Here is a 22042-nt window from a genome sequence, read left to right as displayed (position 1 = left end):
TGTAATGGTAGTCTTGGGAAGTTAAGGCAATGCTAAAATTGTTATGCTTCATTATGATCTTGCTTTGTTGCTATAACTTGTGAAATCCACTTGACAATGCTCGTATGGAAAATCCAAATTCCTTTCAGATGCTTGTTGGTTGGGGACATGCGTCTTTGTGCGAGACATTCTCAAACATTTCCTTCTTACCCACAGTAGAGCATATGTGATCAGCCCCTTTCAGTTTACTCATACTCCCTAACTGAACAGAAGTGAAAACTATCTTTCTACCTACTGTATTTGCTTTCAGAATTTAGCAGGGACCTCTAGTGTGCTCTGCTGAAATCACATGCATACAGATATACTTACCTGTAGATATTAGAATCAACTAGCCTCAGCCTCTTGATTACTAAGTGATCTTTTATGTTGACATAAATTCTTCCTTTGGTCTGTGAGTAGAGTACTTGTGGATTGGCATTCATGGATCCAATTTGCCATTTTATTGGAGTATCACTGTTGAGATTTCTGAAAAATGACCAGTGTTATCATTTACTTCAGGTGCTATTTTGTGCCAATCTCAGAGTTATATGTTTTGAATGATAAACAATAAGCTAATCAGAAGCTGTCATTATAACATTACAACATTGATGCCATACCAGCTTCCCTTTTATGATCTCCTCACTCTGCTCTTCACCTGGTGCACTTATGGTTCATGGTTTTACATGGTTCCCAATGTAACAAAATTTATAGTACACCATTTGCAGTGTGGAAGAACATTTCTGAGAGTCATGATGTCTCTAAGGTGGCCATAGCCCCCCAGTGCCCCAATGAGTGAGTTGGGCAACCATTGTCTATTAACACTAATCAGGGGGAATATGGAAGAGGTCTGACACTTTGAAAAATAAAGGTATCGACAAAAGAAGGAAAGGGGTCTCGAAGGGCATGAAATTGAGAGTCTGCTTAGGCCTTGCAAGCCTAATACCGTCAGGGCTGGAAAAGAACAAGAGTTGGCAGGGTGATGTCAGGTAGGAAAGTTGAAAGTGAGGAGCCTGACACAAGCGAAAGCAATGCCACACTCAGCTTGGGGAACTGTGGTAGTCCCAAGCTTCCAAGTTCAGAGCCCACAGTCCCCCATTTAGACACCTTTTACGACAGGGAGGAGATACCACAGAGGATTCTACCTCCCCCACTTACAGGGGGAACCCCACTAATGACCCCCTATGGTTACTGCTAATGATTGGTTAGGTTAGAGTTTAGTTAGTGTCTGTCAAAATTACTTATATGGAGGATTCGGTTACTGTTAGTGATAACATTATTGATAGTGAATGGTTAGAATCCTGTTTACAAGGAAAGATTGTTAATGACAGTGTTAGGTTACTTTGAATAGGTTTCACAGTTAGTACCTATTACCAATAGAATGGTTAGGTTATTATTGCTTGTGACAAAATAATTATAGTGGCTGGTGTGGTCCTATTTACGTAAGCAGTGTATGTGATGAAAATCACAAAGCAATCACGTCCACCATCACAGTATTGATTGAACTGTCTTTTATCATCATCTTTGACACTCAAATTTCCTCCTAAGCTTACTGAAGAGGTGGTTATCAGTTATAAATGACATGGGTGATAATTACTGAATTTTTCTCTTTTCTCCTGATTGGCCACATTCTGTGAAATTGATGGTTAATTTTGACAATCTTTTTCCGAACAGCTGTGTTGTGGGCATTTGTAGAGGCGCGTGGAATATTTTATGTTATGCTTGAATGTAAAGTTTCATGTGTTGTACACAGTGTATTTTATCTAAATTTATTTTTCTTCCAGTTGATTTCTGTCATTTATTTAAGTCTTTTTTTTTTTTTTTTTTACTTCATGGTATGGAAGTGTGTACTTATGGGTCCAGCTCTGTGGGGAAGAATACATTCATCAGACTGTGCGACCTGATGTTTCTGAAATTCATTGAAGGGTTGTAGGATAACTATAATTTATATGCTTTAGAGTTTCTGTATTTCCGGAGGGAGAGCAACTTTGTATTCAAAACACCTAGAGAAATCATGCAGAGTTTTCTTTATGATGTTACCTGGGTGTGTTCAGAGTATGAGGAGATGGGATACAATCTGAGGACTACCTTCTGAATGATGACGAGGCGTGTATGGTTGCAGCTACTGATGTAGCAAGCAGCAGTAGAGAGAGCGCAAGGAGTGAGGTGACTGCGAGCTTGGAGCTGCTGCTGTCCGTACTTCTCATGCACATTGGCAGCCTTGACTGCACTCAGTGAGATGTATGCCTTTGTGGAGGAGTGGAGCAGCATGTGACATCAATGTTATTGGTGTGCTATTACCATCATTCTAAAGTTAAAAGCCAATTTTTCTGTGAATATTGAACAAATACAGTAGTTTTATTTGTAACTCAGTGTATACTACAAGGTCATTATTATTTTAAAAAAACAAAACAGATTCTAACCTTTATAAACCCACTTATCGTTCTATATCAATCTCATGGCAGGCCAAATACAGCTGTTGCACTACAATAGTATGTCCTGGAGCCTTATATCCTGCTAAGTGCTTGGCCCTCACTCACCTCAGCGAGATAAAGAGGATCCAAATGAAAGAGAAGGAGTTTGTGTGGAAAATCTTCAGTTCACATTAAAATTCTGAAGGCGAATGTGCCCGAGGTCAAATACTGAGCTTACTATAATATTCGATAAGTTGTCGCTTGTTATGATGAACACAGCCTTATTTTACAGTCAGCCATCTCAAATGCCTCACACCAGTGTCTCTCTCAGAATTCATTTTCCGCATGACTTGGAAATGTACTACTCCAATGGGCAACTGGACTGAAGGAGCATCTGGCCAGTGTCTGAGATCAAATTTCAAGAAAGAAGTTCAGGACCTGAGTACTTGGGATAAAGGATTTTCTGGAAAGAGTGAAAAGATGACCTAGCAATAAATGGTCCAAAGAGTGAAGAACTGTGTTCACCATGATGGAGTACTGGAAAGCCAAAAAGCCTGACAAGTGTTAACTGTGCTTTTTTTTTTAATTAAAAAAAAAAACCCACCTCATATGGACTTGGTTCCTTTGTTTCCAACATTCCAAGATGGTACTATTGGTTGACTAATTTTCAATTTCAACAGTCCAGTTGCATTGTGACCTGTTAGCAAAGGCAGCTTAAGTTTTTTTATTATTTTTTTTTTTAAATTGTGGGTTCTAATCACATAAACACCAACCCCATAAACCAATAATTTCCTGGTCATAGTGATAGGTTTCATGTGATATTACATACATACATACATACATACATACATACATACATATCCCACGTCGTTCCATCTAGGTCGGTGAATGAAGCCCCGCCACTAACTTATGTCCTTGTACTTTTCTCCTTCTTCATTGCTGTCCTAGTCTCCTCCTCGTTGCTGAATATCGTTTTTCACCATGTCTGTATATCGCAATCTTGGCCACCCTCTTGGTCTTGAATATTTTAACTGCAGATCATACATATTTTTGGTTATGCGATCAGGATCCATCCTCCGCATGTAACCATACCATTTGAGTCTACACAGAGTTATGTTACCCTGCATTCTGCCAACCTGAGCCATGTCCCTGATGTTCTCATTATGAATTTTATCTCTTCTTGTTTTGCCAACCATTGCTCGAACGAATCTCATTTCATCTGTCTGAATCCTTGCTTCATCCTTTGTCCTCGTGATCCAGGTCTCACTCCCGTATGTCAAAATTGGCATGTAATAAATCAGATAAATTGCTCGCTTGCATTTCAATGGTACTTTTGGGTTCCACATTAGGTAATGTTCCTTCAGCTTGAATCCTGCTGGTAAGTTCCTCTTCAATGGAGCCTGTTGCTGATATCATGCTTCCTAGATATTTAAATTTGTTGGACAACTTGAGTTGTTTACCCTCTATTTCAATGTAACCTTCAGGTTGACCCTTTCTCTGCATAACCAACACTTCACTTTTTTCCTGACTGAATCTTAGGCCGTACACTTTAGCTGCTACTGTCCATGCATTGATCTGATCCTGAAGTTCCACTTTGGAATCTCCCCATATACAGATGTCATCAGCAAATAGCATGACTTTAATTTTGTTGTCACCAATGTTTTGGCATACTTGTTGTTGAATCTCATTCATCACAGTAATTAAGAAAAGAGGTGACAGAACTCCACCTTGTTTTAGGCCCGTAGTTATTCTAAAGGATTCCATCATTTCTGGTGATATTTTGATGCGACTATTGATGTCTTCATATAAATTCTCAATTAGTTTTATTATGTCATTATTGATTCCACTATTTCTCAACACTTCCCAGACTTTGTCCCTACTTACATCATCAAAGGCCTTTTTGATATCCAGGACCTTATTATGTTCATAATACTTCTCCATTATCTGACACAGTCTAAATATTAGATCAGCTGTTGATCTGCCTTTCCAGAATCTGTATTGTTCCTCTGATAACTTTAATTCTATCAATGGTCTTATTTTTCTGTCTAAAATTATTTCATTCAGCTTTCCCAATTGGGAAGTTAATGCAATTCCTCTGTAATCTGTCACCTTTCTTATAGAGTGGAATGATATCCTTTTTCCAATCTGCTGGTATCTGCCCATCCTTCCATATCCTTCCATTTGATTTGTTGGTGTAATTTGAATGCTAGTGTCTACTGCAGTAGCTGTTCACATACCCTTTTGAATGAAATCATAATATCCGACTGATATTGAAAAATAACCATGGCTGTTTGAAATCTCCCTCCACAGATTCGAGTATGTAATTGGGATAATTTTCTAGGATACAGATCTCTTTCCTGGTTAGATGGAAGAGAAGGCCTGAAGGCCTTAATCTTGCCAGGTAAAATAAAACATTACTAAACTAAACTAAACTTTCCTTCAATTTGGAATTTAGTTTACTGGTAATAAGACTTCTAGCAATTTATTTCTGCAGAAGTTGGAGAAAGCCAATCTCTATAACAAATTTAAGACTAATACTTCAGAAAGTATTCACTCATTATGACAGTCCTGTCTTCTGCCATAGTGATGTTTAGTGTGAAGACTATTGCTGGACAATGGATATAGCAGTTTAACAATTGTATTACAGGTATCTACCTTCCCATTCTTGTTAGCCACCTTTCCATCGTAAAGTTGCTTATTTACATAGTGGAGAAAGGTGATGTTTCAAAATACCCAAACCCACAGTAGTTCATTGGATTAGCATCAGAAATCTTCTCAGAGATCTCACTGATGGGAATTGCATGAATCCTGGTTTCACCTTCCATCCGATGATTGAATGCCAATGATTTTTTGTGTGGGTGGGAGACTGGATGCCCTGTCTTGATGCAGTTCTTCCCAATTAGTGTGCTGTCCATACAGTGAGAGTATTTCCTTCATAGATATCAGTTGGTACACATTTTAATTTTAAGCATTGATTTTCACATTCTTTTCCACATAATATATCTTTCATTTCCTCATGTAACATCATCCACAATATTGTGAAGCCTTTCAGAAAACTTTCAGTGTTCTGATGAACAAAATCGCTTCATCCTTTAGCATCAGTACTTCTGTAAGACCTCGGTTGCTTCCTTTGCAGTCCTAGCCCTGATGTCCTATCCCATCATCACCATAAGACCTGTCTGTGCCGGTGGAGAAAATGTACACTTAATCTTAGTTGAGTATAAACTGTCCCTGTACTGCTGTTCGTACAGCTTCTTGTGGTTGGTTTTCTGTGCCTGAGATGGCTGGGTTTCATAATATGATCACTGGTGTTGTGTACCATGTTGAAGCATAACTTCTTGATAGTTGGCTACAGCATATGGAACTATTTGACCATAGCACACTCGGTCAGAGGATTCTCAGATAGCCAGTTTGCAAATTCCTTGCAGCACGTGTGTTGCCAGTTTCACCAAGGTCCTATTTGGATGGGGCTAGCTGCCCGGCATATACTGGATTAAAATATTTTCACTTTCCTGGCTTATTAAAGGTGGGTAGAAGCGATTGTCTATTGCTGAGTTTGTGACACGAGTATTGAGCCTGAATTCTTGGATTTTATAGTGTTATTCTGCAACTTGGCAAGTCGGTGAGCAAGAGGTCATTTTGATTTTGGACTTGATGAGTATGGACGAAAGTGATTTTTTGTTTGAATTGTTGGAAGATGGAAATTCAACCGATGAGTCTTCTGAGTGCAAAAGGGACTAGAGTGCCCCGGAGAACAAACCAGCTGATGAATGGACTGACATGAGTAATTTAGACCTAGGACTTCTTCTTCTTCCGGGACTTTTCCCAATTACATGGGGTTAGGACTTCGTATGGATTGTGTCCAGTTTTTCAGCTGGATGCCTTTCCTGGAAGCATCGCTATGAGCACGGATGTGTTCACTGTTGTGAGTTTCTCTGGTGGTTTATAGTGTGATGTGTTGTATGAAGATGTGTAGTGAGACGGACATGAATATGCAGTTCCAAAACCAGAGGAATTAACTGTACTTGGTTATGATCCTCAACCTACCTGAAAATTGAACTCAATGCCCTCTGAACTAAAGGCCAACATGCTGGTCATTCAGCCAAGGAGCCAGAGTAGGGCCTTGTAATATAAATCAAGTACCAATTTTACCCTCATATTTTGACGTGGAAACTGAACATATAGAATATTTTTTGCTATATTTTGATACCAACATTTTTGATGTACTTCACCATGAAACAGCAATACCGAGGGACAGTAGTAATTTATGGACAATACCTCCAAATACAAGGCATAGAATCAAAGATTGGTCACCTCCAACTCTTTGTTATAAGGACTTATTTTTTGGAGAAAAATTCTTTTGCTGTTAATGTGCTAACATGCAGCCACAAAATTTTCTGTGGAATGATTCTTATGCTGTTAATGCACTAGCATGCTGCCACAAAAATGTTTATAATTCCCTATTTACCTCTGCAACAGAGTGCATCCAAGATTTAAGGTAAATCGTGTATATTAAGTACACATGCATTTTGATAGCTAGTGCTAGATATGTTTGGGTGAGGCATATTTTTGATCCGTGTCCAGACATAAAATGCTTCTGCCCATGAAGGGTTAATCAGCAAGAGAATGGTGTGGACAGTGGAAGAGTCATATTTTTGATTGGGAGTAAATTAGCTGGGAGACTTGGGAAATGAGGAATATGTAACAACAGGGAGGCTGTTAGGAAACTGGTTATGAATATAATAATGACCTTGTTTTAGAATTCCTTCTAGTTTTATGCAGCAGCATATTTAAATTGTATTCTTTTGTTATAAGAGAATTTGTCTTACCCTGGACATCTTAGCTCAGCTCTCTTGGAAGAGACATCCATGTAAATAGTCCTCCTCTGTATGTTTGGTGGTACGGAAGGTATTCCTTGTAGAATGGAGTAAATTCCAGCTGAGTTATTAGCAGTTTCAAGCACATTACCCTTATCATCTTGAACTTCAAATACAGATTCGTCAGGGCATGGGACCTGTATTCCAGCGTAGATTTATTGAGAAAATACTATTATGGACATCTGTTATGGAAAAATTCATGAATATTACTTAATCCTTTAGTACACCATATTTTTTGCGTACTAAAAATGTTCTGGTGCTAATCCAATAAACTATATTCTTGTATAGTATATACTAAATTGGTGGGTGTAATCAATGTTAATTCATGTTTTATTTAGAAATCTACAGAAAACAGTTGTTTGTATGTGAAGATTATGTAATAATGAGAATCATTTATGTTGTATTTCAAGAGAGGTGAGAATTCTAAACTGTATTTGAATGTTATTCACTTCTTTTGTCTGCTTTCTTCAGCTTTATCCTCAGTGCGGCCTCAAATTTCCTCCTTGTTTTGTACCTAAACTATCCAAAACTGAACTTAGCAAATCAAAATGTTAATAAGGTTGATACCAATACATTATGATCATTGCCCCTTCAACAGTGGTCTTAGATGCCTGAGTCTTGGAATTTTGCCCTATAAAGGCATTCTTAATTGTGCAAGTTCATCTGCTGTCACAGGTGTCTCACATTGAGGCAGTTGTAAATGCCAGCTAACTATGCTGGAATTCAGTACCTTCTTCATGGGAAGTAAATGCAAGGAAGTGTACTTGACAGTCTGTCCGAAATGTTATCCACTCATAAACTCTATTGTAGCATGTGGTAGTAATTATTTTATGAACATAAACCACTGGGCTGAGTGACTCGAACTGTAGAGTGCTGTTTTTCTGAACCCAAGTTGGTAGGCTCGATCCTGGTTCATAGCAGCAGTATTTGAGGTCCTAAAATATGCCCACCTTACGTCAGTAGATGTGCAAATGTGTAAAAGAGCTCCTGCAGGAAAAAATTCCACCACATCAACATCTACGAAGACTCTGTTTATTTAGTGGGACGTGCAACCAATGACATGATTATTTATTGGAATGTTAACCTGACTGATATAGATCAAAGAAGAAAGAAAAGATATCAAACATCTTGAGGAATATGATATTGACCAGAGATGTCCGTAAACTAATACCTATTGAGAGGGGACTGTAACAAAATCCAGTATGAAATTGTAATATGATTTTGTGATCTGTTGTTCTACCACTTTTGTTAATTAGGGCCTGTTGGATAATGGCTTTGTCTAAAACTAGGAAAAACAAAGAAAGCATTGCGACTACGGGCACTCCCTCCTCTTTTAGTAAAATCATATCTTGCAGATATTGTTTTAGAAGCTTTTGCTTATTAAACACAAAAATTAATTCTTCTTTGTTCTCCTTTTAAAATGAAAAGTCACAAAAACATTGCATTTTAAAATTTTTTCAATGTCTCTCTGGGGTGTACATTAAGGCCATGGCCACTTCCTTCCCAATCCTAGCACTTTCCCGTTATGTTGCTGAAAACCTTCAATATATTAGTGTGATGTGAAATCACTAGGGAAAAATGGATGGATTTAATTTTTTGTACATTTCAGTCACGCTTTCAGCTATTAGTAATACCAATATAATGGTCTGTTGTTGGACATGCCAAAGATATGTTAAATACTGGTGGAACCAGAATCTGCAACCTTCAGATTTCACAGCTGATACTCTTCCCTTTGAGCTACAGTGGCCTTGCCATTCTGCCTTTGCAGGCCATAGTAGCTCATAGGGCAGAGTATCAAATGTAAAATCCAAAGGCTATGGGTTTGGAAACTACAATTGTTTAGTTGGCCGTATATGTAAAACATGGTAGCCAAGTTTTGACATGTACTGTGTGTAGTTGACACAATGTAAAACATGATAGCCAAGTAACTTCATCACTGGCTTCTCACCAAGGTGACTGCAGTTCAAATCCCAGGCAGTGCAGGGGAATCTTATCCTTGTAGTTCAGTTTCCACATAAAACCAGAAGTTCCTTGGCTATGGTCACTGTATAAACAGTCATGTAAAACTGTAATATTTTTTGTGCTTGTGTGATGTGCCCTAAAAGCTGAAAGCCCATCTGAAGTGCAGTACAGTTGAGAAATATTATCTACTAACTAATCCTATGAAGTCACCTAGGATCAAGGCTACAGAAATGCCTAGAGGTACTAGAGAATGCTCAGATTCAGTATTTTAACTCATTTTAGGCCAAGGGTAGAGATAATTACAAATTACTTGTTTTTTTATATGTTACTATCCATTCATTTAAGGGTAATGTATTGCAAATGAAAAGGAATTTCATAAATGAGAGAATGTAGTATTTGCAGCATGGGTTGTTTTCAACCCCAGCATTCAATTTCACGTTTACAGGCATAACTATGCGTTAAATATCACTTCCAAAGCACTGAGACATACCTTTTTCGTTAATTAATCGCTAAATATGAAACAAGTAAGTTTATTGAAGTGGTCAGCCCATTCAATACATTCGTGTGAATGTTTACATGCTTAAATTGGGACATGTTTTGCCCTTGTTTTGGGCATCGTCGGCCTATCTCTCAGTCCTCCCTCCACCTAAGATGTCACACCGATACAACATACGAAGTACGAGAACTGTAACAGTCAGTCGAGCTGACGACAAGAATGACACAATCTTGCCACATACAACACAAGGAGGTAAGCAAAAAGCTCCATAACTTTGCTCTTTAAGCGATTAATAACACCATCTTTCTATAAAACATCATCTTCACTTTTGTTACAGACATTTCTATCCACTTCATTTCCTCAATGGATATCATTCTTCCGTCTAAAAAGTTAGTATTTCGTGAGTCTCCCATTCAACCAACATCAAGACATTGGCCGACATCACACCTCGAACACTTTGGAACCATCCTTGTTCTACCTATCCTTACCATTCACTTATTCTCTAAATCATTACAGCATGCAAATTAGGTCGCCAGTCAGCAATGACCGTTTTTTGTTTTTTTTAATAGCATAAACCAAGGGCTTGACTACAAGATGACTCAGCTGTTTCAATTCCAGTCTGTTGATATGCCTTTTGTAAGAAGACTTCAACTTAAAATACGACCAAGGTTATAGAAATATCAAGACGTTTTATAACATCCCTCGAGGATGATATCAAACATCAAACATTGTAATTAGCAATCAAGACATCTGAAATCTTTACCCTGTGACTGTACATAGTGTCTTAACATGGTGTTTATTTTATATTAAGTGTTAATGTATTGTACAAGTGTCTTAACATAGTGTTTTATTTTGTATCAAATGTTGATGTACTCTTTAAACATTAAACATTGTTTCATAAGATTGAGTGTGCCTAACCACATGATCATTATTTTAATAAATGCCAACACCATATATCTTACAAACATTTCAAAGACTCTTTCAAGAACTCCACTAAAGCTTGTTTACCTGTCAGTAAAGGACCGTCACATTGCATTTTTAACCCATACTACTATTTTAATTATATGTTGGTTTAATATGAATGTATCGTTATTTATAAGTTTCATTTCCATATTGATTGATTACACGTATGTGGATAAGAAAGAAATTCCACCTATCAATACTATTTATTGTAAAGTAGACTTCCATTAGTACCAGTTTCGACTGTATACAGTCATCATCAGCTGACAGATCACAATATTACATCCATTAGGCATTCGTACATGTTACAAAGATGTCTTCATCCATTAGCGCATCCAGATGTCTAATGGGGTTGTGAGTTAGATGTTATCGTCATTTCATTTGTGATTACGTGAGGTTAAAATTGAAATATGGTAGTAAAAAACTTAACTAAAAAATAAATTGTACATGCACATTAAACGCATTAAAACACATTTAAAACGCAGAAAACGTGTATATAAAACACTTGGTGTTTTTAACACATTAAAACACATTAAAAACACTGAAAACATTTATATAAAAACACTTAGTGAATTTAAAAGTTCATGTCTTGCATGTTCCTTCTTCAGGCTTCCTCATTGGGGTCTTGTGCGCCTATGTTTATGTTGATTGATTTTGAGCTCATAAACAGTTCTTGAGGATGTTCTATTTGACTAACAAGTGTATTCATATATGCTTGTAACGAAAACACAAGTCTTTGAGTGGTCAAATATTGTGGGTAGAGATAATATGTAGCTCAGTTGTGAATGTGTTTTTAAAAATTTGATGCGGGTGATAAAGTCTTGATTTTTAGATTTGGTTGAGTATAGGTTTTTGGTGGTGACCTCTTCCTTGTCTATATCTGTTCACCAGAGCTTTAGTTATCTGTGAAAGATAAACTGGTATGAGTAAAGTGTAAGTTTGAAGGAATGCCTAAAGTTGTGTGCGAAAGTAAATTGGTACTTACTGCTGCTGTTGTGGTTGGGTGACGTTCTGTTTGGGAGCTCGTTGCACATTGCTGCATGTTCGCCTAGGACTTATTTTCGCTGTAGTGAGGGGTTTGGATGGAGGGGTAGGGGGAGTGGCTATTGTGGGGGTAGGGGTGGAGCTTGGCTTGTCATTCATTGGTCTTCTGGGGCGTGCTGTGTTCTGTTTATTTACTATTTTTAGGTAATCATTTCTTAGGGCGGGAATAGCTTTATTGAAAATGATATTGGTTTTCTTCATGATGTCATTAATATTGCAATTAGGATTAGCGTATTGGTGTAAGGAAATGTAGAAATATTCAGTTATGTTAAGCAGGGGGCCCTTAGAATTTGTTTAATATTTTCATATCATTCTCGATGTCCGTAAACCTGTGTTTGAATTCTTCAATATGCTGGCCTATTGATGAAAAGTGGTTATGTTTTATTGCATTTAAATGTTCGTTGTAGCGGATTATGACATTTCTGCCTGTACGTCCAATATAACTTGTTTTGCAATTGTTGCATTTAATACGGTAAACTCCTGATTGGTTGTATTTATTGTTGTTGTTAACTGTCTTGACGTTATGTATAATGTTGATGCTGTTGTGCATGGTTTTAAATGCTATTTTCAGGTTGTACTTTTTAAAAACATTAGTTATGGGGTATAAGTGTGTATTGTTAAAGGTAAATAAGGCGTAATCTTTCTTGGGTTTGTCTATTTTTGTTAATTTGGTTTTGGGTTGGAGTTTAATCTTATGAATGATTTTGTTGACCATTTCTTTACTATAATCATTGTGTTTGGCTATATCGTAGATTAACTGTAGTTCATTATTTAGATCTTCTGTTGTCATTGGTATGTAAGTAATAATGTTCACCAAGTTTGGTCAAGAGCTAGGCTGGAACATAACACAAATACATCCGTCATATTGGTTATTTTGGACATTTTCTTTTTCATTTTTCACCCCCATGCTGATAGGGGCTGAACTTGTAACTACATCCGTATTGTCACTGTTCTTCTAAATTACCCTGAAAACTATTGAGTTCGACACTAAAATTGGTAGTTTTTGGTAATTTGTACATGTCGCACCCACCCCATCCACGAACCCTAGAGGTGCTATGGATGTCATACCACCTCAGTACTTTTTTTGGAGATAGTAAGTCATGGGTGTACCAAGATTGGTCGAGGGCTATGCTGGAACAACATAGCTACATGTATAATCTTCGTCATTTTGGACATACTTTTTCACCCCTTCTAACCCCTATTCCGGTTGGGGGCTGATGTTTGACTTGAACGTCATCCGTAATGCCACTGTTCATGCTGTTTCTCATTGGCCCCAAAAACTAGGGATTCAGCACTAATAGTCATTTTTAGTTATTTTTATATTTCATCCCATCCCCTTGGGTTTCTAGGAGTGTCTTACACCCACAGGTTTTTTCTCCCCCTCCATATAGTAAGTCATGTGTGTACCAAGTTTGGTTGAGAGCTATGCTAGAACATATACATCCATAATCTTGGTCACTTTGGACATTTTCTTTTTTCACCCCTTCTCACCCTCTTGCTCAATGGGGCTGAACTTGTACTTAAACGACATTGACACTGAAAACTATGGCTTTTACGCTATTTTTGATTTTATATCTCGCCGCTTCCCACCCCAACCCACGGAGTGTGTGTGTGTGTGTGTTTTTACCACTTCCTAAACACTCTCAGGAGTAATAAGAACAAATTGTGAAATTTTCATCATAAGAGGTCAAGTAGTTTTTGAGTCTATAAAGGACAAACAAAACAAAGAAACATGAGCTTTTATACACTGTATATGTTAAATGAAGCTTGATGATGTTTCTGAATGACTACTGATCCATGAGCTGGGGTCCTGTCCTGTTGAAACCACCTGCATATTCAATCACATTCTTGAACTGTGGGAGCAGGCTCATTTTGAATACATGTTCCCTTCAGATGGCCGTCAAAGAAATATGGTCCGATTAGGTAGTCACCCAAGTCCCATGCTAGACATTTACTTCCAACTGTGCTTGAAGCGTGTCCTACCTTACCCAGTAGGGGGGATTCCCCGCACTGCAATAGTGCATATTATGCCAATTCACGTTGCCTTTGTTATGAAAATGTTATTAGTCTGAAAAGAGGATTCTTAACAAGAAGGCTGGATCTATAGTCGCTCTGTGTAATGCCCATTGAAAAAAAGTTACACATGAAATGTATTGATATGCAATATTCACTTCCCAGATGACTGGATGATGTCGGTCAGTCATGCAAATGTCCCAGACAGCCCCCTTCATTTGGACCAGACGTTATAAGAGCATTTTATTAACAGAAATAAGAGTTACAGATCGACCTAATTGATATATCAGAATTGAGATCATTAAAATTAACTCCTGTGTATTCATTCAAAGTTCTTATTGTTTTAGTACTAGTTTTTGATCAAAAACCTGACACTCAACGTTTTATAATCTTTTAACTCCATTGATTCTAATTTTACACACCTTTTCATATACAATGTGTTTTTCCTGTTTGGTATCCACTATTTGGGAGATAGTGGGTTCGAACCACACTGTCAACGCTGAAGATGGCTTTCTGTGGTTTCCCATTTTCACACCAGGCAAATGCTGGGGCTGTACCTTAAGGCCACAGCTGCTTCCTTCTCGCTCTTAGCCTTTTTCTGTCCCATCCTCGCCATAAGACCTATCAGTGTCGGTGCAACATAAAGCAACTTGTAAAAATTTATACATATATCTGTATTTTCACAGTCCCCTTTTGACTTGTTTTAATAACTCAATTCACCTTCATGTTTTAGACAATTTGATTTACTCAATTCTTTGACGTGTTTTACCCTGTTATTTGATTTGTTCACCTGAAGATCACTTTTTGATCAAAACTAGTACTAAAACAATAAGAATTTTGATCGAATACATGAGTTAATTTTAATTATCTCACTTATTTCTGATAAGTCATATCCATCAATATGGGCCTTAACATGAAAATCATTGCTTATATGTTATAAAAGCATCTCTAACAGGAGGAACCCTTTCTCAGTTGACCACAATCATCATTCAAGGTTTCTGAACACCGAGCGAGTGGCTATGTGATTTGGATCTCAGAGCTGTCGGCTTGCATTTGGGAGATAGTGGATTTGAATCCCACTGTCGGCAGTCATTTCCTATCCCATCATTGCCATAAGATCTTCGGTGCGAAGTAAAGAAAAAAAAAGTTTCAGAACGTATTAGTAGTCGGTAGTGTTCTGTTGGGGAACTGCTCATGATACAAGCTTTGTGACTCGAATGTGTTGTGCCTTGTTCCGCCATAAATTAGCAACATATCAACATGCTTGTATCTGGAATACATTGTGAGTAAATGAGTGTTGTGATGTTACCTGGTAGGTGTGCATAAACGTGTTCTGTTACAATGGGGCACAGTATGTCATTAAACAAAATGCATAAGGTTCAATTCAAACCATTACACTACCGATACTCAGATACCACAGGCAACTGGCCTGTTACAGACTTGGTTACAAAGACAATATACATGATACTTTCGAAGTGGCATACTAAACTTGAAAGCATGATGGAGTTTTCAATTATGGTTTACAGCGGTTATTTAACTTAATGCCATTACAAATCACGTGGCATAACCTATTAATTCAGTCTTGTTATGGGTATATGTCTTATTTCAAGGAGCAATAAATCTCATATATGCACAGTGTTCCGTAGGATTGGATAGGAAATTGTACATAGCTGTTTTTCCTTTGCTAGTTCTGTGGCTCATTTGAATTGCTGGTACACAGGAAGGATGCTGGGCAATATTGACCTTGAGGAGAAATTTAATGTTGGTTGGATTTCATAAAGCTAAATAATAAGGGGTGGGCAGGCCACCCGGTGTATTAATATAAAGGTATGATTAGCTACAAATTAGGGCCTTACTGAACACACAGTTCTTCATTTCCTAGATCTCTATTGTACTTCGATTCTCTGTACTACACCATATATTTACAGTTAAGCAAAGTACAAACAATACCTTACAGAATGCTACCATAATTTCACTTTCACGTTCCTTTATGGGAGGAAGATTCTTTATATTTGGTGGGAGTAAGACAGAATGGCAAGGTATTCCCTTCTTGAACAACTGAAGTATGTCTCCCAATCCTTCATAAATATTGGTGCTTGATGCCTGTCTCTTGTATGTGTTAGTATGGTTCCTTTCAGTTGTCTTGGTAAGATTTTCTGTAGCGTTAACAGTTGTTGCATTGGGATTGGCTGCAGTATCATTGCCAAAAGTAGTTTCATCTTTCACTACTTCATGGCGTTTGACCATGCATATTCCAGTTCGTACTTTCTTTCCAACTTCATTACATGTGCTACATGGAGACCACTGCCCCCATTTTGTGAAGACTTCCAATTTATGTTCAGTTATGATCTCTGCTCCTCGACTATGGTTGGCATAAGGGGCAGTTTCAGGCCGAACCTGCTCAACAGAAAAGTAAACATTAGTAAGGTGTTTCATTTCTCTTTATCATTACAAGCTTGTCAAACTAAACTTATGTAATTGTGAGACCTATGATACAGTTGAATTGTCTATGTTACTATTTTGATTCATAGACTGTTTGTTCATACTGTGTAATGGGCCGATGACCTTCGATGTTAGGCCCCTTTAAACAAGCATCATCATCATCATCATCATCATGTTCATACTGTCTCAAAAAAGTGACCAAGCCTAATAGCTAAAATGAAATAGTTGTAACATCGCTCCAGGATAAAGGATTGTTGGAAGAGTTAGTTTCAGAATACAGAAGAACAATTTTTTTATCCTCATATTTTGTAAATCTGAGAAAGGAATGCGTTATCCTTTTCTCTAGGGAAACTTGAAGAACTGGCTGGTTTGTAAGAAAACATAAAAAAGAAAGAAAAGAAATTGCCAGTAAATATAAGACTGCAGAAAAATCATCAAAAAGAATATTACCCTGGAAGTGTTACAAGGCAAACTCTTAGTGGTATAGAATACTTTTGGTAGACAACATTCTAATGGAATAAAATAGTACTGAAAAGTGGTGTTTTTTAAATCATACTACATATTGACTGCAGTATATTGTTGTTGTTTTGCTGCATCCACTCCTAAATTCCACCAAAGAAAATTAAGATTCTGATCTGACATCATTCCTGGATCTTCTGTTGACTTCTGAGAGTAAAGTCTGGTAAATATGTTTCCAGTAGCTCTATCACAAACTTCATAAATTTTTGCTAACAAATTGTTGTGAATAAAAAGTAAACCTTTGTCCTCATCCCAAGGTGGTGCAGCTCTTTTTCAGGCACACCCCCAGTGGAGGTGAGCTGCATGTTCCATTTCAACAACCTACCACTGCACTGCGCTGGTCGACTGGTGAAAGACCCTGTACATATAAGTGAAATGTGATAAAATATTCAAAAATATTCAAAAGTAAAGGGGTTATGACATCGTAGACGCAAAGGCAGGCTGATTCCCTCCAAAACTGTAGGACCATCTTATAACTGTCACAGTAAGTGCTGTGACTCTAATAGTCAAGCTGACCAGTTGTCAATTATTAGCCACTTCTTCGATTTCAGTAAGAAAGATGAGCAAGACCTTCATCTACAAGGTCTGATAGATGCTGGTAACGTTAAACGTCGCAGACTTAGACAAGCCAAGAACTCGAACCCACTCCTTCAAATATCACTACATGATTGGAACAAATCATGTCCAGGTTTTCTGGGAAGCCTTTTTAAGCTTGCATGTAGTTGGTGAAGAACGAATCAGAAGAATTTGCCAGTTTTTCTTCATGGCAAAAGACCAAAGGATTGAAGAAGCAAAGGAAAAAGTTGCAATGCAGTGCCTGATTACGAACTTGCTAAGATCTGTGAACATATATTCTCATTTCCAACAACAAATCCCACTATTCAGGCAAGGAGGACCATTATTTAAGTGATAACCTGAACAGAGGATTCTCTCATAAGGTATGAGTATTATGTCAGAATTTTTAACCGATTGTCAGTTACATTTCGGTAGACGTGGTGTAAATTTGAGATGTTATCTGTGAAAATTAAGAACACATGTTTGAACAAACATATAGATGAGCTGCAGTGTGTAAAATGATGGTATATAGAAAGAATAAAAAAAATTGCCTGCTTTGAAAGTTAGCCAGAGACTTGCAACCGAAAATGAAACTATTTTGGCCATAAGTTTCCATTACATATACAACTTCCAAAAATTCCCATGCAAGATTTGTTTTACTTGCAGCAACTAACTGTCAGTGTGCTTGGAATAAACATGAAAACCGATACCTCATTTTTTAATGATTATTGTAAAGTAATATCCCTGAAAAGACTAAATGAGGTGGCTAATTTTATCCATCACAATTTATCTACCTTTGTTCCCGATGATGTCCAGGAACTGCACAAAAGAAAACAGATATCATTGTTTAATCAGATTATGTCAAGCTTCAGTGGACAGTGGGAGGTTGGTTGCGTAAAATGGAAGCTTAGAAAAATAGACAGAATCTATACTGTAAAAGACTGTATAGCCTCTACTATTAAGAATAGGTTCATGGTACAAGTCGTACAGACATCTGAAATCTTGTCCTTCAATAACTGATGGAAGCAACTGTATAAGTAGACTGATCAGTCGGTGGAAATTGCTTCAGTGCCAAGGGACCAATAAGTGCCTTTCCATGTGTCAAACTTTCATCACTACATCTTCTCTGGGGATGCATTTAGGACTGTGAAAGCATCTACCATGATAAATTGGTTAATTTTCCATACATTTTGCCTGGATTTTCCTGGCGTTTCTTGTGAACTTTTTGTTTTTTGTTTTCCCATCAGATGAGCTTATCCTGAGGACCACATTCCAATGAAAGCAAATAAGATGGTAGATATAAAAAAAATCAGCTTCCTACATTTTGCAAGAGGAACCTCTTCTGAACTTTTGAAACGAGATTCTTCTGTGGTCAACAGAGGGAAGCGCATGGAGTGGAGAAGGGTGTGAAAGGGTTAAAGAAAATTACACTAATGTGCAAGAAAACAGTAAAGTCAGTTTGTTTCTGAGGGTATTTTTTGTATTTATGTTTGTTTAATACAAATTGACCTAAAATGTGTACCATGCTCATTTTTGCATTGATGCTTACTGTGTGTGTAAAGTAACTATATATCTGTTATAAAAGAAATACTGAAAACTTTTGAATTATTGCAGGAAGGCTTGCGCTACGTTTTTGAAGAGTCATCAGCACAAACTGTAGGTCAGCGTGTGGACAGGCATATTCATTGATTATATAGTACGCCCGTTTCTTCTTCCTCCCCGCCTAAATGCAACAGTGTACACAGTGGTGCTCAGAGATACTACCCACGTTCCTGGAACACATCCCACCTTCTTTTCGTCAACGGATGTGGTTCCAACATGATGGAGCCCCACCTCGCTTTGGACCATGGGTTCACGAACACCTAGATCGGGCATTCCCTGCCAAGTGGATAGGAAGAGGGGGTCGTGTTTTGTGGCCCACTTATTCACCTGATCTCACTCCACTTCATTTCTTCTTGTGGGCTGCCCAAGCCTGTCGCACTCCTCTGGGGTGATGATTAATGAATGACAGAGGCAATGAAATGATATTGGAGAGTGTTGCTGAAATGAAATATGACAGGGAAAACCGGAGTACCCAGAGAAAAACCTGTCCTGCCTCCGCTTTGTCCAGCACAAATCTCACATGGAGTGACCAGGATTTGAACCACGGAACCGATCGGTGAGAGGCCGGCGTGCTGCCGCCTGAGCCACGGAGGCTCTAAGGAACACAGATACACCATACTATTTTTCGATAGTCGCCCAGTCTCTGTAAACACCTATTAAAACCTTCTACCAAGATGTTCTTTTAGTTTGCTGACTGCATCGAAATCGTATGGTGCAGGATCTAGACTGTAGGTTGGATGCTGCCATGTCTCCCATTGCAACTGTTGAAGTATAGCTTGTGTTATGTGCTCCTTGTGTGGTGGTGCATTGCCGTGAATGAGAACAATGCCTTTGCTTAACCTTTCCTCCATCGCCTCGTTCTTTACGGCCTTGTGCATTGACCTCATTGTAGGAGTCTGTATTAATGGTTTTTCCCTGTGTAAACAACTCCTGCAGAGATAAAACAGTGGCCATGATTTTCGCTGCTGGTGGTATAACTTTGGGTGGCGGTGGTGGTGGTGGTGGTGGTGGTGGTGGCGGCAGCAGCAGCGATATTTGTTTTAAGAGGAAGTACACCTTGGCAACCATCCTCTCTGATCAAATTAAGTATAAATAAAATAAAATAATTTATTCAATGAGCAAATTTGAAAATGAAGTAAAAAATAAAACAAAACTTATTTTATTAAGCCAAAATGAACACACACATTGGTTATGTTCTGGTTGGTTGGACTGTGAAATCAAATGTGATGAATACTACACATTTTGCTAAATGCAGGATTAATGAGCACTTGATTGACTGTGCTTGTAATACATGATCAACGTTTTGATTCACAGTGAAAACAGAGGATACAAGGGGGGATCAAATATAAATGGATTTAATGTTTTATTTAAGTTCATTTATTGAAAGGCACAAGGCAATTATAATTTATTTTTCCACATAGTTTCCTGCTTTGGAAATGCATTTGTACCAGCGTATGGACAGCTTTTGATGCCCTCATCATAAAAAGAACAGGGTCATGTCACCAGCCAGATGCACACGAAGTCTTCCGTATTCTCGTCATCTTCAATTTGTTGCCCTCCTAGAGCTTCTTTAAGCGGTCCGAATGAATGGAAATCGCAGGACGATAAGTCCCGGCTGTAAGGAGGATGATCAATTGTAGTCCAGTGCATTTCCTGTAGTTTGGAGACAGTTAGAGCTGCAGTAAGGGACTGCTCATTGTCGTGGAGGAGGATGACCTGTCGAATCGGTTGGTCTCGTCTTTTGCGGTGATATACAACCTTAACCTTGTTCAACAGCTCGCAGTAGTAAGCAGCATTGATTGTGCATCACTTATGTGAAAAAATAAATCGGCAAAATGCCTCGCCGATTGAAAAAACAGTTGCTTGAACCTTGCCAACTGACAGCCAAGTCTTGGCTTTCACTGGTGCTGCCTCCCCTTTCCTCCATTACTGGCTTGTTTGGATTCGGGAGTGTAGTGGTGGACCCATGTTTCGTTGCAAGTGACGATCCAACTCAAAAATGCATCACCTTCTTCCGCAGACAGCCTCTGACAGTCCCCCAAACATCTCAGTTTAAGATTTTCAGTCAAAAGGTGAGGGACCCACCTGGAACACACCTTACGGAACTGTAGGTCGTTTGTCATGATTGCTTGACAGCTCCCATAACTGATTCCGACTTGTTCTGCAATTTCTGACACACTCGCCCGTTGAACGTCGTCAATAATGTCTTTAACTGCACGAATGTTTTCGTCTGTAATGCTGGTCTGAGGATGACGATCGTGTTGCTGATTTTCCACACGTTCTCGTCCTTCCTTGAACTTTTTATGCCAGGCAAACACGCATCCTTGACGATCTTTGATCACCAAACTTTGCAGTCAATCTCTGGCAAATTTCCACTGCTGTAACTCCTTCACAAGCAAGAAATTTTATAATTATGCATTGGGCAGTGGAGGGGTGCACCTTTTGCTCCGATATCATGAGCGTTACTAGCAAAACGGCGGGAAATATCTAACAACACACTCTCCCCACTCCTAACTGTCCCACCTAAGGATAGCAGAAGCACGGTGCCAGTCGGACCAACTGTTGATGTTACAGAAACAAAAATCTTGTTCATATTTGATCGACCTTCGTATAATATGAACACACAGCAAGAGTGATTTATGGCGTGTCTGTGCTGTGGTGGTGCATATGCTTAGTACATGACTGAAAGTTCAAATCATTAAATAATGAACAAATATAATACAAGTTGCTATACACACAAACAATATACATCAGAAGGAAACATAAGATTCCTGAGTAGCAGAACAGTTGTAATTTATATGCACTTGAATAATCCACTCACACATACAAAGCAAGTTAAGAGATCAGCAGTATTCTGGTCATCGGCTAGTATGAGTATGTTTCCTGCAGGCTGAGGTTCCATCTTAGGCCTGAAAGATTGGTGCCTCTGTGCGGGTGAGAGTCACTGTAAATTTGACATGACACTGGGGGGTCGGTCTTCCTTCTTTAGGAGATAAGAGTGTGTAGATCTTCTACAACCTATCCTCAGTCCACAAAACTATGGCTGCTCTTTGTGAAAACTGGACAGAGGACCACCATACGACAGATGTCTTCTGAATTGCTCTCAGCTTGAGAGTTTGGATAGCTAGTCACTCCGATTCCCA

The 22042-nt window shown here is 38.4% G+C and overlaps 2 protein-coding genes across 3 annotated transcripts in view; one reads left to right on the top strand and one right to left on the bottom strand.

Annotated features, from left to right (window-relative positions):
- The window catches only part of Eps-15 (Epidermal growth factor receptor pathway substrate clone 15), a 555588-nt gene that overhangs the window by 229610 nt on the left and 303936 nt on the right, over window positions 1-22042 (top strand). The window lies entirely within an intron of this gene.
- LOC136872112 (Ig-like V-type domain-containing protein FAM187A) overlaps window positions 1-22042 on the bottom strand; it is a 73254-nt gene that overhangs the window by 22109 nt on the left and 29103 nt on the right. Inside the window, exons 3-5 of the mRNA XM_067145958.2 lie at window positions 15732-16178; window positions 7259-7443; window positions 349-504 (exon numbers count right to left, since the gene is read on the bottom strand). Of these exons, the coding sequence (XP_067002059.2) occupies window positions 349-504; window positions 7259-7443; window positions 15732-16178 (788 nt within the window). The remainder of the gene's footprint in view (window positions 1-348; window positions 505-7258; window positions 7444-15731; window positions 16179-22042) is intronic.

This window comes from Anabrus simplex, chromosome 4 (assembly GCF_040414725.1).
Source record: "Anabrus simplex isolate iqAnaSimp1 chromosome 4, ASM4041472v1, whole genome shotgun sequence".
Lineage (NCBI taxonomy): Eukaryota > Metazoa > Arthropoda > Insecta > Orthoptera > Tettigoniidae > Anabrus > Anabrus simplex.
This window is presented reverse-complemented; position numbering and strand designations above follow the sequence as displayed.